Source organism: Neopsephotus bourkii, unplaced genomic scaffold (assembly GCF_033783945.1).
Source record: "Neopsephotus bourkii isolate Nb327-2 ecotype Australia unplaced genomic scaffold, CSIRO-AGI_Nbou_v1 NB_1655, whole genome shotgun sequence".
NCBI lineage: Eukaryota > Metazoa > Chordata > Aves > Psittaciformes > Psittacidae > Neopsephotus > Neopsephotus bourkii.
The window spans coordinates 8,006,771-8,021,730 of NW_026902129.1; the positions used below are offsets into that span (position 1 = coordinate 8,006,771).

The 14,960-nt window shown below is 40.0% G+C and overlaps 1 protein-coding gene across 3 annotated transcripts in view; it reads left to right on the top strand.

The window, feature by feature from the left end:
• Positions 1 to 14,960, top strand: part of DNAJC13 (DnaJ heat shock protein family (Hsp40) member C13) — a 54,639-nt gene that overhangs the window by 19,918 nt on the left and 19,761 nt on the right. For 2 of the 3 annotated variants that reach the window (XR_009728684.1, XM_061374841.1), the window contains exons 18-35: positions 911 to 986; positions 2,036 to 2,131; positions 2,278 to 2,421; positions 3,580 to 3,594; positions 4,088 to 4,170; positions 5,642 to 5,795; positions 7,896 to 7,999; positions 8,078 to 8,237; positions 9,226 to 9,288; positions 9,629 to 9,730; positions 9,890 to 9,994; positions 10,377 to 10,579; positions 11,025 to 11,109; positions 11,576 to 11,730; positions 12,644 to 12,689; positions 12,904 to 13,058; positions 13,692 to 13,893; positions 14,645 to 14,760. Coding sequence is in view for 2 of the 3 variants with exons in the window: in XM_061374841.1 (XP_061230825.1) it covers positions 911 to 986; positions 2,036 to 2,131; positions 2,278 to 2,421; positions 3,580 to 3,594; positions 4,088 to 4,170; positions 5,642 to 5,795; positions 7,896 to 7,999; positions 8,078 to 8,237; positions 9,226 to 9,288; positions 9,629 to 9,730; positions 9,890 to 9,994; positions 10,377 to 10,579; positions 11,025 to 11,109; positions 11,576 to 11,730; positions 12,644 to 12,689; positions 12,904 to 13,058; positions 13,692 to 13,893; positions 14,645 to 14,760 (2,064 nt within the window). In the remaining variant the exon portion in view is untranslated. The remainder of the gene's footprint in view (positions 1 to 910; positions 987 to 2,035; positions 2,132 to 2,277; positions 2,422 to 3,579; positions 3,595 to 4,087; positions 4,171 to 5,641; positions 5,796 to 7,895; positions 8,000 to 8,077; positions 8,238 to 9,225; positions 9,289 to 9,628; positions 9,731 to 9,889; positions 9,995 to 10,376; positions 10,580 to 11,024; positions 11,110 to 11,575; positions 11,731 to 12,643; positions 12,690 to 12,903; positions 13,059 to 13,691; positions 13,894 to 14,644; positions 14,761 to 14,960) is intronic. The other variant, XM_061374842.1, reaches the window with a different exon arrangement.

The window sequence follows — 14,960 nt, forward strand, 5'->3', positions numbered from 1 at the left end:
CTGGAGCTCTAGAAAGGTTCAACTTAGATTATACGACTGTATAGGTTCTGGTGTGCGCTCCTGGACATCTTGCATGCAGTTAGGATCACCCATCCTTGTCTGAGAAAAGCCTCCTCATACAGAAATCACTCCCTGAATTCAGCAGTCAGTAGAACTTGGGAGCTGGGAGACCGAACCTCAGGGTGTGCTGGGGAAGATGAGTGAGAATTCAAATGTTTTCCACCAAAATAGAAGATTATAGAAGTTTTTCATTTTTAGCTGCGCATTCCTGAAGCACTTAAAGAGTTGCTAAGCAATGGAGTGACAAGTGGAACTTGTTGCTTCTGTTGTGTGTTGTCCGTGAGGGAGCTAGTAAGAAACCTTCTGTCATACTAGTTCTGTTTGGAGCTGCTATTTATGACTCACTTGTAAGCAGTGCTTCCGTTCAATGCAGTAGAACCCTAGAGACAAATGTTGGCAGCAAGTGTCAGTTGGCATAGAAGCTGGGCTCCCAGAAAGGCTTTCCTAGCCAGTAGCTGGTATTAAGAGCTTCCAGTAGAGCAGTTAAGAGTTTTTTGATGGTTTTTAGACTATTAAACTTTAACTGTAACTTAAGATTGAGTGGCTAAACTTATTCTTGGTTATTAGATTATTAGTTTCTGCTCTATTGCTCAAGTGTTCTTTTGAGGTCTAGATCAAAAAGCATGTGCTGATACTGTTCCACTAACTTCACTGGAACTTCATAAAGGCAACACTTTAAAGCATGCTAAGCATATACCTGAACTGGAACAATATAATGCTTTGTGCTCTTACTCACTCAAGAGCATGAAGCTTTTGCTCATCTTCATTTCACCAGCATGGTAAGGGTGTTGGTTTAGTAGCTTAAAACACTGTTTAAAATACTAACAGGCAGTTTCAATGGCTTTTTCAGGCAGTTAAGTAGACATTTGGTTGGCCTCTGGACAGCTGAGAACAAAACTGCTATGAACTTGTTGAAACGTATTTTGGTGAGTAAAAATGAGTTATGGAGTAGGGAAAGAATAAAATCAGAGAGCCTGTAGTATTGGAAAACTTGGGATAGTCTATAGAGCAAGCATATCCCTTTTCTGCTCCAAGGGGGGAGTCTAGCCTGGGATATCAGCAATCTGATGTCTGCTACTGAAGGGATATTGATGACTAGTAGAAAACATATCGGGTCCTTAAAGTGTCCTGTTATTTTCCTGCCACTTCTAAAACCGGTGTATGACACAACTTAAAAATAAGGTGTCTGACTTCTTTATTAAAAGGACAAAAATCTGGAGGCACAGTAAACATAGCCTCTAATGCTTAGTGCCAATAACAAATTAAGGCAACAATTCTGTCTATGCTTTCGTGCCTGTCCAACTTAGCTTATAACACAGCTTTATATATTGGCTCATAGTTCCCATGTTCTTTCACCCTTACAGCCTCCTGAAAGGTTCTTACGTTACTTCAGTGAAACTAGTTCAAAGAACAGTGTTGTAATGAATTATTAAATCTGGAAAAATATAATTAACTTTTAATTAACCAGATTAATTAATTGACTTTTAAATTCAAAATGGCAGTTCCTTTGTTATTTGGCAGAGCAGACTGTCCTAGTCATGGTCACTATCTTCCGGAAGGCTGAGTCAGATGAGAAACTCTAATCTCTTAATGTCACATGCAACATTCAGTCCATATCAGAGGATATGGATGGATTCTAGTGTTACAGCATTCACCCACCTCAGTACTCTTGTGGGATCAACTCTTCTTCCTGAAGTCCTTAGCTTCATTAAGTACTCCTTTAAGAAATGGATATAGGCAGGAGCTCTGCTTTACTGAAGACGATAATGTGCATCTGTTGAATGGTTCTGTTGAAGATGGTGGCATTTCACTAATAAAAACAGAAAGCTGCTGTAGCTTTACATACTTACTTTAGAGCAGCATGTAACTTCTGGTTTGAAATACCTTAAGTTAAAGAAATGATCTTGTTACCTAATGTGATGGTTTCTGTTCCGTTAGCCGCATGTGTATTTACGCTGGTTTTAAATGCTTTTAGCCACCAGGTTTGCTGGCGTACCTTGACAGTGCTGATCCTGTTCCTGAAAAAGATGCTGATAGGATGCATGTTAGAGACAACTTAAAAATTGCAACTGTAAGTAAATGGAGATTCTTATCTCTTACATTATATAGATGTACAGTCTTTGACTTTCCTAATGCAGACACTTGACTGCTGCATTGACCTGCATCAAACATTGATAGACATGCAACTGCAACTAACTAATAGGATTTGTTCTGCAGGATCAGTATGGCAAGTTTAATAAAGTGCCGGAGTGGCAGAGACTGGCTGGAAAAGCTGCAAAAGAAGTTGAAAAATTTGCCAAAGAGAAGGTGGATCTAGTCTTGATGCACTGGAGAGATCGAATGGGCATAGCTCAAAAAGAGGTACAAGTATTTGGAACTCTTTGCTGCAGGCACTTGGCTAAGTGTAGAGAGGAACACCTACAACTCCGTGAAATCAGAGGGAGATTTGACAGTATTAGAAGTGCAGGAATGCAAGAAACTCCATGGTTCTGCTTACTTTCAGGAAACTTTGCCTCTTACTACCCTTCATCTTGAGTTAGAAGTGTATTCTGTGTACCTACAGCAATGTAAAGCAGCATATGTATTAAGCTGTACCTTATTCTTGCTTTAGCTGACCTTGTCAAACTGGACTGCAGCTGATGTGCGTTTCTTCCAAGATACTTATACAGGAGAATAGGAAATTCCTTAAACTAAGACAAACCAGTTTTTAAGCTGTAGTTGGAAGAAACGAGGTCTTTGCATCCAGAATTATGTGCTTCATGCTAGTGGTGTTTTAGTTATGGAACCTGCTAGAAGAAGCTTAGTATTACCTTGAATATAGGCATCTCAGAGCTAAAATAGCAGCATATTCTACATAAATGGTTAACATTGAAGTGATAAGTGACTGTTTTCATCTGGTGTTATAAGAGGCAATCACTGCTTGAGTTCTTACTGTTAGTCTCTTCCTCCTTTAATTTTATTGTCATGTTCTGTATGATAAACTCCTTGAATAATGAGACATTTCCCTTAACTTTCTCTAGTCTTCTGACTAAGCTTGAGTTTTTTGCATTCTGGAAAGGAAACAAAACTCTTACTTATGCAAAGAAACATGAAAACAGCAGCACAATGTGGAGTATTGAAAATGCCTGCCTTTATATTTGATCGGATGTAACAAGCTTTAATCTAGGGAAACCTTAACTTGGTAAAATGTAGCTCAAGGTTTAGTCTGTGGTGCAGAACTCTGACAGGGAATATTTCTGGAGTAATGGTAACTGAGGTTCCAAATGAAGTATGAATGCAGAAACGTAGTAAACAGTGGCAGAAGGGCAGACTGCAGTTTAAACATCTTGTCTGGATACTGAGTTTAAACAGGCAGTTTTCTATCCGGAGTTCTGGCCTGGTTAACTACACAGTAAATGTATGCAAGTGTAGCTTGGCAAAGGGAGTAGCAAATTAGGTGTTACCACTTGGAATGACTTCAGTGGCTGTGGCTTGTTAAATGTACCTTTTCTTTTTCTTCCAACCTTCCTTCGCAATCAGGACAGAAACAATATGGTGAGTCTGTATTCCTGCTGCTTGCGGATTACGTTGCTCAGACTTCTGCTTGCATGTGGTACCTCATGTAGAGTATAGCATTGGTTTCATGCTTGGTCAAGCTAGGGAACCTTTCAGTGGCCAAGTCAGGATTGTGACTTACTTGGACTTGCTCCAGTTATTGCCATTCAAGAGCATTTTTGTGGGTTTCCCCTCCATCAGCTTTGGACCTGATGAGTGCTTATGGTGATGGGAACTAAGCTTCCCTCAGGGGCAGCTTGCTTCTAAATTAATGACTTGTTAAACAGCTGAAAGCTTCTCTGGCATGGTTTAACTTGGTGTAAATAACACTTGTGAAAGTGTGTTGCTACTACTTGCTAGAAAAGTAGACCTTATTAATGAGGCTTAACTCAGTGTGGCTTTTGAAGGAGTAAAAAAAAGCCTAGCTGCTTATTTTAAAAGGGGAAAATGGGCAGTATCTCTTTCTAATGACTTACTTTTGGCTCTTTTGCAGAATATAATTCAAAAGCCAGTGATACTGAGGAAACGACGCCAAAGAATAAAAATAGAAGCCAATTGGGATCTCTTCTATTACAGGTAAGATACAAAGATTGGTATGGTGGTCTCAAATGAGAACTATTAGCTGGCTGTTCTTTTTGTTAAGGTCTTCTGAGTTGCTGTGGCTTGACTCCAATTTCTGCCTGCCTTGAAACTGCTTTGTAAATGGAACTTACAAGAAATGAAATCCTAAGGTATACTTGAGGATCTATATTGCGTTTAAGAAAGAGAGAGATTTGGAAAGCTTGCCAAATGTTATCAAACTACTTCATTTTTTTCCCTTGAACCAAAAGGAGGAATGAATAACAAACTGCAGGTGTAGATCTGCATTATGTTGAAGGCTAAGCAGAACAGCACTGAAAATCACTGTAGTGTGTTGGTGCATCAACATCAGCTACTCAAGATGTTTTAACTTGGGTTGGAATAGATACGAGTTTAAGGCCAGCAAAAAGCAAACACATGGGTACTGGATTTCAAATAGTGCCACAGGTTGTAAATGCAGCTTGCTTACCTGTGAGTTCTTACAACTCAGTTTCAAGGGAGGGCCCTCCAGCTGAAGAATATTAATGCTTTTCTTTATCTAGAGGTGTTATGTTAAATGGGCTAATAAAGCTTGTCAAACTGTGAAAAAGAGCTTGGGGAAATTCTTCAAACTTAACTGATTTGATGCCTAATGTTTCTAAAAGGCAAATATAGTCCATTCTGCACAAGTGATGTGTGAAAGGAAGATTGGCATGCTGCTAAACTTGAGTATTAAATGCTGCTGTCAACCAGTCTCTGGATCCAAAGGCTGTTTTGTAACTGCCATTGCAGAATGTCCACAGACTGTTGGTGACACTGAAGGCATTGACTTCTATTTTGCTGCTTGAACTACTTTTTTTGTTTAAAACATACACTTCGGGGGTGTGTGTGTGTGTGTCTGCTGCCCTGCATTGTTGTTCACTTGGAGCCTGTATTGGCAGATATGCTGAATAGCTTGCGTGCCTCCTGGTCATCAGCTACATGCAGATAACAAACTGAGCGAAAAGGGATGACATACTCATGCTTTAGTCTAGGCTGACCAAGGATAGGGCAAGGGGAAATGGCTTTAAACTGACAGAGGGGAGATTTAGATTAGATGCAAGGAAGAAGTTATACATTGTGAGGATGCTGGCACAGGGTGCCCAGAGAAGCTGGGGCTTCTCCATCCCTGGCAGTATTCAAGGCCAGGTTGAACACAGGGGCTTGGAGCAACCTGCTCAAGTGGAAGGTGTCCCTGCCTGTGGCAGGGGTTGGAACTGGATGAGCTTTAAGGTCCTTTCTGACCCATCCATTCTGTGATTCTGTCACCTCCATGACTATGAAAACACTGCGTAGATGAACAACCGTAACTACTGTGACAGACTAGAGACCACTACTCAGTGCTTTATAATTAATGTTCACTAATGCTAATCTCTAGCTTGCCAGCTGAGCCTTGTCTGCCTTTCAGATGATGTTTTAAGGGGCTTAAACCATGTAACTTCTTTCTTAGATTTCTTCAGGATCATGCTAGGTCAAACTTGATTTGGAACTTCAAAACACGGGAAGAACTGAGAGATACTCTTGAGTCTGAGATGAGAGCATTTAATATTGACAGAGAACTTGGTAGTGCTAATGTTATCTCATGGAACCATCAGGAGTTCGAGGTAAACAAGCGAAACTATGTATGTAACATATGTCTACTCTAAAATGTCACTTTTCTGTCTCTACGTGAGTGAATCTTGCGTTGACAATCTAATGACTGTAAGATGGAGTTCTGATATAAACAGTTCTAAGGCTTGGGGATGTGAACAGGTACTGTTGTCCAGTGTCACTCTGCAAAACTGAAACCTTTTCAGCCTGACAAATGACACTGTAGAGATGAAACAAATGATGAGAACTCTTGGTGTATTCTTGCATTAAGAGGAAAACAGTTGGAGTTTTGTGGTCAAGATTCTTGTTCTTAAATGTGCTCCATCAGGCTTGTTTTGGGTAGTTTCACAAGTCACCTCCTCCTGATGCTGAGTTCTTTGTCTTGATTTCCATCATGCCTCAGTGATCTTAAGGCTGTTAAATACTGCATTGCCAAGCCATGAATAGGTTATGTGGCTAAAACCATGCTGCGCTGTAAATTGCTAACTGAGGATGCTGTTTTCACGTTCTAGGCACAGCAGTACCTAGAGTCAAAATACCCTTTGGGCTTCTGCAAAGCAATTGGTAGGGTCCTAATTGCCTTTCTCAAAACAACTTGCAAGATGTTTTTGACCTAATAAACACTTCCTGTGTTCTTATGGTGCCACAAAGTTTTAATTAATATGTAATGCTAAAGCCAAGCAAGACCACGCTTGAATTCAACTGCAAGATATTCATAGATATTCCCAATGCCGTCCTGGTCACAGTACAGCTTCATAGTTAAAATTCAAGCAGAGGATTACTAGTAAAGCAAGAGTGAACTGCTTTTGAGGAATTCTCACTTGACTACTCTGGCAAATCAGAATTGCAACACATCAGGCTGATGCTTTAGGAGAAAGAATGATTTTTATATAAGCAGCTTATCACACAGCTACAGATCAGTTCTTGATGCAGTAAATAGCTGCGTTTGGGGTTAGATTGGTATTTCTTGTACTGGCATTTAGCTTTTCAAGCTTCCTTCACTTATGGGTCAGGTGCAGGACTTCTGGGCACCACGGGGTCTGTTATACCAACTCTGTCTCTCCACTTTAGAGGTGCTAACTGGGGCAGAATCAAAACTAGAGATTTGAAACGTAGTAATACAGGCTTCCTACCTGCACTGTGTGCTTCAGTGTGGCTTATGCAACCAGAATGCACCACTAGCATACCTCCAATTACAGCCCAGTACAGGGCTTTGGGTTGGGCTCAGGGAACCTTGAACTGCTGCCACATAGATTTGCTTTTATATGTTTTAAATGAATGCCTCATCAGGCAATGCTGTAAGTATTTGACTTAACTGCATAGTAGTGTTAAAGGCTTATCTGTCAGCTGTGGAACCTGTCACTGTGCCAAGGGGAATGGTGGCTTGGGATTGCTCTGGAAGTGTACTTTTTAGTGGGATGTCTTTGTGTCATGCGCTGCAGTCAAATCCGTTGTCAACTTTGGCCTCATCATAGTGGCCTGCAAGCTATAGATAAGAAAAACCACTGTAAAGAGTGGCTTTTGTGGTATGTTGGAGGTACCTGTAAGTGAGGCACTTGCCAAATGCTTAAAACCACTGAGCATTAAGGCATATGGTTAAAATTAATGTAGTTGCTCTGAAGTTAACAACCGGTCTCACTGTGCAATTTCACTTCAGTGTCTTGTGTATCCTGATGCCTCTAGGCTTTTATTACCCAGCATAATAGCAAGTAAAACTAGTAATTAAGTCGTATTTGTATTTTATATGTGTGGTAACACTGAGTGAAATACCTTGCAGTGGAATAACTACTTATTAAAGCTTGAGTCACTGAGTACATCATGTGTTATCCAAGTTTAGCTAATAAAACCAGCTGATATTAGAAACAAGTTACTTAAAGGCTGGAAACAGGTTTCAGTGAGATAAGGAACTTAAGCAAAACGAAAGCTTATGGCATGTATTTTGTAGAGGTGTGTTTCTTTAACAGCAGACTTGCAGATTTCAGTCTTAGACTGTAGGAGAGGTTGCTAACCTTGTTGAGCTTATAGAGACAAGCAAGTACAGTATTGTTACGCAAACAACAACTTAATGAAGCAGAAACAATCTTTACTGTTAAATAACTTGTTCTGCATTGCAGGTAAAATACGAGTGCCTTTCTGAGGAAATAAAAATAGGGGATTATTATCTAAGGTTGCTGCTGGAAGAAGATGAAACACAAGAGAGTGGAGCAATCAAAAAATCGTGAGGCATTATTGAAATCCTCTCTCATTCCCCGGGTCTCCATTTGTTTCCTTTGCTAAAATCTCATCTCTTCCTTAGATATGAATTCTTCAATGAGCTCTACCACCGCTTCTTGCTGACCCCCAAAGTGAATATGAAATGCTTATGTCTGCAAGCATTGGCCATAGTTTATGGAAGATGTCATGAAGAAATAGGACCGTTTTCTGATACCAAGTACATTGTTGGGATGTTAGAAAGGGTAAGAATGACTTAAAATCACTTGAGACAGTAATAAACATACAGCTAGTCCAGCATGTGTTCAGATACTTCAAATTGCTGTGAAACTCAAATTTTTGCTTTATAGAAGGTGAAGCATCAACATGAGTATGGCTTTTCCATGCTGTTTCCAAGTGTTCCTAGTGTCTGTCCTTGATTTAGTTTCATTAAAAGAATCCCCTGCTGGTCTTAGTGGTATTTCAGATAGTTTCTTTATTACCTGCATTTTACTGACCTTAACAGGTTTTCAGGCTGTACAGAAATAGTGTGAAGGAACTTTGTGTGGTATCTTGTGCTTGCTTTTGTGAAACACAGAAGCAGAAAGCTTTTAAGCAGAGAATCTTGTTCCATATCACATTGTTGTGAAATACTGACTTCAAGAGTAGTAGCAATAGCCCCTGAACTAATGAAATGTGTCTTAGATGGGCATGCATGATGGATTGTTTTTTTAGTGGTGATTCCTTCACCTATTAATGTCTGAGAACTGATACAGCTTGCAAAACTACATTTCTATGCAGTCAAGAAGGGATTCTATGCTAACATCAGTGTGGGTTTTGGATACGGCTGTTTCAAGTGAAACTGAACCAATGCTGTCTCTTGTTGTTTTGGCCTTCAGTCTTGATAATCTCAGCAGGGATGTAACATCAAAGACCTATTCTGCCTGCTGGCTGAAAACCTTCTTGTATTTGTGTTAACCAGCTCACTGGGGAATCCACTGTCCCTTTAGAACAGTAGGCTTGGCAGAAAAGTGAGTTTGTGTGGCAGACCCACAGCAACAAAGAGGATGGAAGGCTTTCCTCCTCAGTGGCAGAAAGCTGGGTTTGTTAGCTGTGCATGAAACTGGACACTTGATACTGGTTTTATGCTGGGCATGAAAAAAGTAAAAGGGTCTTTTCATGTACAACTGTACTGACTTTTGAAGGTAACTTGTAATACGTGCTATACTGATTTGTTCTCTTCTGTTATACTAGTGCACTGACAGGCTTGAGCGGGACAGACTGATACTGTTTCTCAACAAGCTGATCCTCAATAAGGTGAGGTGGACATGTGCACTTAACAGGAGCCTGTTGGTCTTTTCAGCTGTAGAAAATGGTCTGAACTGGTCTCTCAAGGGTTAACTTGAATGGATATTCAAGTCTTGAGGAAGTCTTACAACAGTGTTTGATGCAGCTTTGTGGGGTGTGGTAGATGTTGCTTGCTGCTGAGAAAACTGAGGGAAATGTGTAGATATTGTGGCGATTGTACCATCCTAGTCACTTTAGAGAATGATTTGCCTTTTCTTATGGTCATTTCTTACTTGACTAAAACTGTTCAGTACTTGTAATAACTCTTACCTAGAAAATGCTTCTGTTAACTTGCTTCATCCATTAACAGAAAAATGTGAAGGACCTTATGGATTCAAATGGGGTTAGAATCCTTGTAGATCTGCTTACTCTGGCACATCTTCACACAAGCAGAGCTACAGTCCCTCTGCAGGTACGTGGTCTTTGTTTCTTAATACTCATATATTGCTTTGCTAAAAGGTCAATTCTTACAAACAAAACCAACCAACCAACCAAAAAAATCAATGTCTTTTTCACATTTGCTGATATTTGCACTGAAGCTAACACTGTTCTTCTAAACATCGCCTTCTAGAGCAATGTGATTGAGGCAGCACCTGATATGAAGAGGGAGAGCGAGAAAGAATGGTACTTTGGCAATGCTGACAAAGAAAGGAGTGGTCCTTACAGCTTTCAAGAGGTACCTGTCAGCTTCAAACTCTCAAATCATTTCCATCCTGGTGATTGAGTGTGTTTAAACAGCGAGAGGTAAAACTCTGAACAACACTGAACTATATTCTTATAGCAACTCTTTAAGTAAGGATTAAAGCTACAGGAGAGATTTGCACTGTACCAAGAGCCACAGCCTTTTTGCCTACCCCTCCATGCCCTCTTATGCTGTAATTTAGTCTAACAACTCCTACTTCATGTTTCCTCATAGAGTTGTAAATAGGTTGGAATTTCGTGTAACTGTTGTTAGTCTACTATACAGCAGTTAAAAGCTTGTTTTGAGTGTGAATCTTTAGGAGCAGCAGTAGCTCTGAGTACTGAATCAACTAAATTCATCTCTTACCTTGCAATAGATGCAGGAACTATGGAACAGTGGAAAGCTGACTTCCAAAACACGTTGCTGGGCTCAAGGTATGGATGGCTGGCGACCATTACAGGTCATCCCTCAGCTGAAGTGGTGCTTGCTTGCCAGCGGCCAGCCTGTATTGAATGAGACTGACCTTGCCACACTTGTACTCAACATGCTCATCACAATGTGTGGATATTTTCCCAGCAGGTAAACACTAATTCTCAGCAGAACTGGTTAACTGTCTTTGGGAGATGCATAGATTTATATATTCTAGCTTAAAGCTTTTCTTGGAAACCAAGAGTGAACTGTAATAAAGAGCCTTTTTATGTAGTAGTAAGTAATTCTGTGAACAAATAGAGTTTATAAATGAGACAACACTAATATTGTGAAAGGGACTGCAAGAAGGAGTGCACAAGCTACGCGAGTGTCTAATGCACAGTGGCATAGCCTTACTCGAGCAGGCAGTCTCTTGTTTAACTTAAAGCTGCTTTAATGCATGACAGTAAATCACACTTTAACAACAAGCTTTGGAGTTAGCAAAAAAATGACACTGAATGTGATCTCAGTAGCCTGATACTTAGGTCTTACATGCCTTTTTCCTTTCAAGAATGCACAACATGTGTCCTTACTGCTGTGCCACTTTATGTTTCAGGGATCAAGACAATGCTATTATAAGACCTTTGCCTAGAGTGAAGAGGCTGTTGTCAGATAGCACTTGCCTTCCTCACATCACTCAGGTAAGCAGCTCTCCAAAAATGTGTCCGAGTTAAAATCTGACTTAACCCACCATCTGACCTGTGTGGATGATTTAACTGGGGCAAACACATGAAAGGATGTGTAACATCCTGCAGATCTCTGGACAATAAATTATTTGTTTCACTGGGGGGTATTACACATTTCATGTTGTTTCAGCCAATATCTCATTCATAATGTTTCATCTTGACACACTGAAAAGCAGTCTGGACAATGTTATCTCTAGATGACCCTGCTTTTGAGCAGGGGAGGTTCAACAAGATAACATTTAGGGGTCCCTTCCAATTTTAAACCATTCTGTGATTAAAACTTGTTGGTTTGAGGCTGTAATTAATTGAAACTGTCTAAGTTTACTGGCTTGTCCCACTAGTGAATTAGCAAAAACTTCAGTTTTGGCTAGGTAACTGCACTACTCAGGCAGCTAATATAAATGCTTGTGTTGGATTTCAGCTGTTACTGACTTTTGATCCTATCCTTGTGGAAAAAGTCGCTGTGTTGCTGCTTCATGTCATGCAAGATAACCCTCAGTTACCTCGTTTTTATCTGAGTGGAGTATTCTTCTTTATCATGATGTACACGGGTTCCAATGTACTTCCTATTGCAAGGTAAGGAAAAGAAAAACTAGCTTTTTGACGGGTCCTTAGAAGGACTGCTGCTCTGAATGCTTCAGGGAGTGTGACTTGCTAGAACCAATATGAGATTGTGAGCAAAAACACCCTTTAGAGGAATTCTATCCATATGGTTTAGTCAGGATTAAAACAGTGAATTGCTTATGTCACTGCCAGGGTGGGAAGGAGAGCATGTCTGGCTATGTAGTTCTAACAGTACAGCTAGGCAAGGCTTATTGTAGAGCAATGCTTACAAGCACTCAAGAGAAGTAATACATGCTACTGATGTGCTCATGTGGTGTTTGATAGTAAGCAGCTATCAAAAGTGGTGGAAAAATCTAATAGCCTGTTTTAGTATTGAAGCCTGAAATACTTAAATCAGTCTGTACTGCCTGCCACAGACACACTGCATGTGCAGGTGGCTATTGCAGTTCATTCCAGTGCTCTTCCTCTGAAGTCAACAGTTCATAAAAAGCTGTTGTAGAATTCCAGTCAAGTCTCTCCATAAATGCCTTGGGGAATGACTGCATGTTTACATGATGACTGTAGTGCAACAGGGCTCTCAGCAGTTAGTGTGAGATCATCTTGTTCCATCTCTGCAATGATGATCTAACAGTGCAAGGAGAGGTTGATAGGGAAAGGTTGTGTCTGCTGCTTTTTCTTTTGTGTGGAGAAAAGAAGCTTTTGGGAACAGGACTTTCAAACTGAAGCGATGAACATCTAAAACATGGGAGTGCTTAACTTGGGAGTTCCTAAGGATTTGATGGACTTTGTACAGATACTCATGCAGTTGTTGCTGTTACTTTTTTATCTCAAAGTAAATGTATGAGGCTTGCCAGCTGGACTGCTTTCTTATCTTTGCAGGGTGCCATAAGTGTCAAACAGAAAATAACTACTGTTTCTCTTGTAGGTTTTTGAAATACACACATACAAAACAAGCTTTCAAGTCTGAAGAAGTGAGTAGATGGCAAAAAATAACTGCCCCTCTTTCCAAATAATCTTGCAGACCACCTGTAGTCGTTTTAACAGTACTTGATGCTTGTTCTTGTTCTAAGGTCTCAAAAGTTAGCATTTAAGAACTAAAAGGGAAAAGGGGGAGGAGTGTTTTAGATCTCAAGCTGGTTCTCAAGACTGCTTACCTTTGTGATGACAGTGTGATCTCTTCTGTAGACAAAAGGTCAAGATATAGTTCAAAGAAGTATACTCGGACATGTTCTTCCTGAAGCAATGGTGTGTTATTTGGAAAACTATGAACCAGAAAAGTTTTCAGAGATTTTCCTTGGAGAGTTTGACACTCCAGAAGCGATTTGGAGCAATGAAATGAGGTAACCGTTTTCCTTCAAAGAGACAAATCTGAACTGCACCTCATGCTGAAGAGGTCTTAGCTTTGCCACTTCTAAAGGAAGCCAAGAATACCTAGATTCCGTGGTTTCACTCCTTCTCTCCGTTTGCCTTCTGCAAGGACAGTGTCCTGCATTGCCCTCTGCTTCTCTCAAGCATAACAGGGTGGAGAGGAGCAGAATTAGCAGTGGAAAGGGCAGTATTTTTCTCAGTATCTGTAACTTTGACATCTACCTCTATCGTACTTAAGTTCCTTTCGTGAGTGAGACTTCACTATGTATGTAGACATGTTTTTACATGTATTGTACTCATTTATTGCCAGCACCTCTCTAAGATCTATACCTCTAATATTACAATATATTTTTAGGGTCTCCCAAAAAGTAGAGAGGTGTTGAGGGAGGGCACAGTGTTACTTTACATCCTTTTTAATAATCTGATTTTCATGGAATTGAAATGGCTTTATAACAGAATAGGACCAAAGCCTATTCTGAACCCTTCTAAAACATGGGAAACTACAAAGATCGGTCTTTACAGAAGAAATCATTGCCTACACTTGTACAGTCACTGGAGATTGAAGACTGCTTGGCAAGTGTTAAACCAAAGTCTCTAACTTTTAGGCGTCTTATGATAGAGAAGATTGCAGCTCATCTTGCTGACTTCACTCCTCGTCTTCAGAGCAATACAAGAGCACTCTACCAGTACTGTCCAATCCCAGTTATCAACTATCCACAACTGGAAAATGAGCTCTTCTGTAACATTTATTACCTCAAACATCTCTGTGATACATTCAGGTTTCCAGACTGGCCAATTAAAGATCCAGTAAGTAAGAAGTATTTTAGGATTCATTTAGTTCTTGATCTTTCAGAGCCCTAAAAGTGGAGTTTGTAACAGATTAAGGAAATCAAATGCTAGCTTTGTCGCAAGTAATTGGTCAATCCTGACTTTCAGTTCATAAGCAAATATGTTAAACACTTCTTTATCTTGAAGCAGAATAGACTTTATGCCATACAGCTATCACATGATAAGTGTATCCTCCTTGTGGTAACTACTATGAAAGCAAAATAAAGCAGCCAAGAAACTTCAGGTAGTGTTTCAATGAACCTCAAGTGACTGGTGATGGGGAGGAATCCTCACTTTTGGCTTCTTATTTGTCCTCGCTGTACAAGGAACTGAGCTAACTTGGTATCAGTATGTTAACTGGATTGATGAGGTTTTGGGGAAGAAGTTTATGGTCTAGAGCTGTCTAAGCAGCTTTACTTATTCATGCAACTTCTGTAGTACTGAGATGTGAACTGCATATCCTTTAAGGGATTCTCTCTAATGTGACTCTGGCATAGATATTTTGATCTTAAGATACTCTTACTGTGAATAAAATGTAGCGCTGCAGTGAAGCAAAGTCTTAATTGCTTTGTGACTGGAGGGCACCCATGATTATAAAGGTAAAAAGATAAGGTCTTTTGTCTTAGTGATGGGGTAATAAGGATTCATTAATAAAGCAGGACTTTGTTAGTAAGGATGATGTGTACTGGTGTCAGCATAAATAAACCTCTAATAAACTGTACTTATTTAGGTTAAACTCTTGAAAGATACACTAGAAGCTTGGAAAAAGGAGGTAGAAAAGAAGCCACCTACCATGTCAATAGACGATGCTTATGAAGTCCTTAACCTTCCCAAAGGACAAGGCCAGTAAGTTGTTTTCAGTATTTAAAGTTGTATAACTACGTTTACATAAACTCTGAACAAACTGATGAGCAAACATCAGAACTTAGCAACCAGTTAGTGGTATCAGTTATGTCTAGCACCTGCTTCTTTCACAGGGGAAGAATCAAGGCTTGAAAATCCAGGTCCAGCCTTTGAGAGAATACCTGTGAAACAGTCAGATAAAC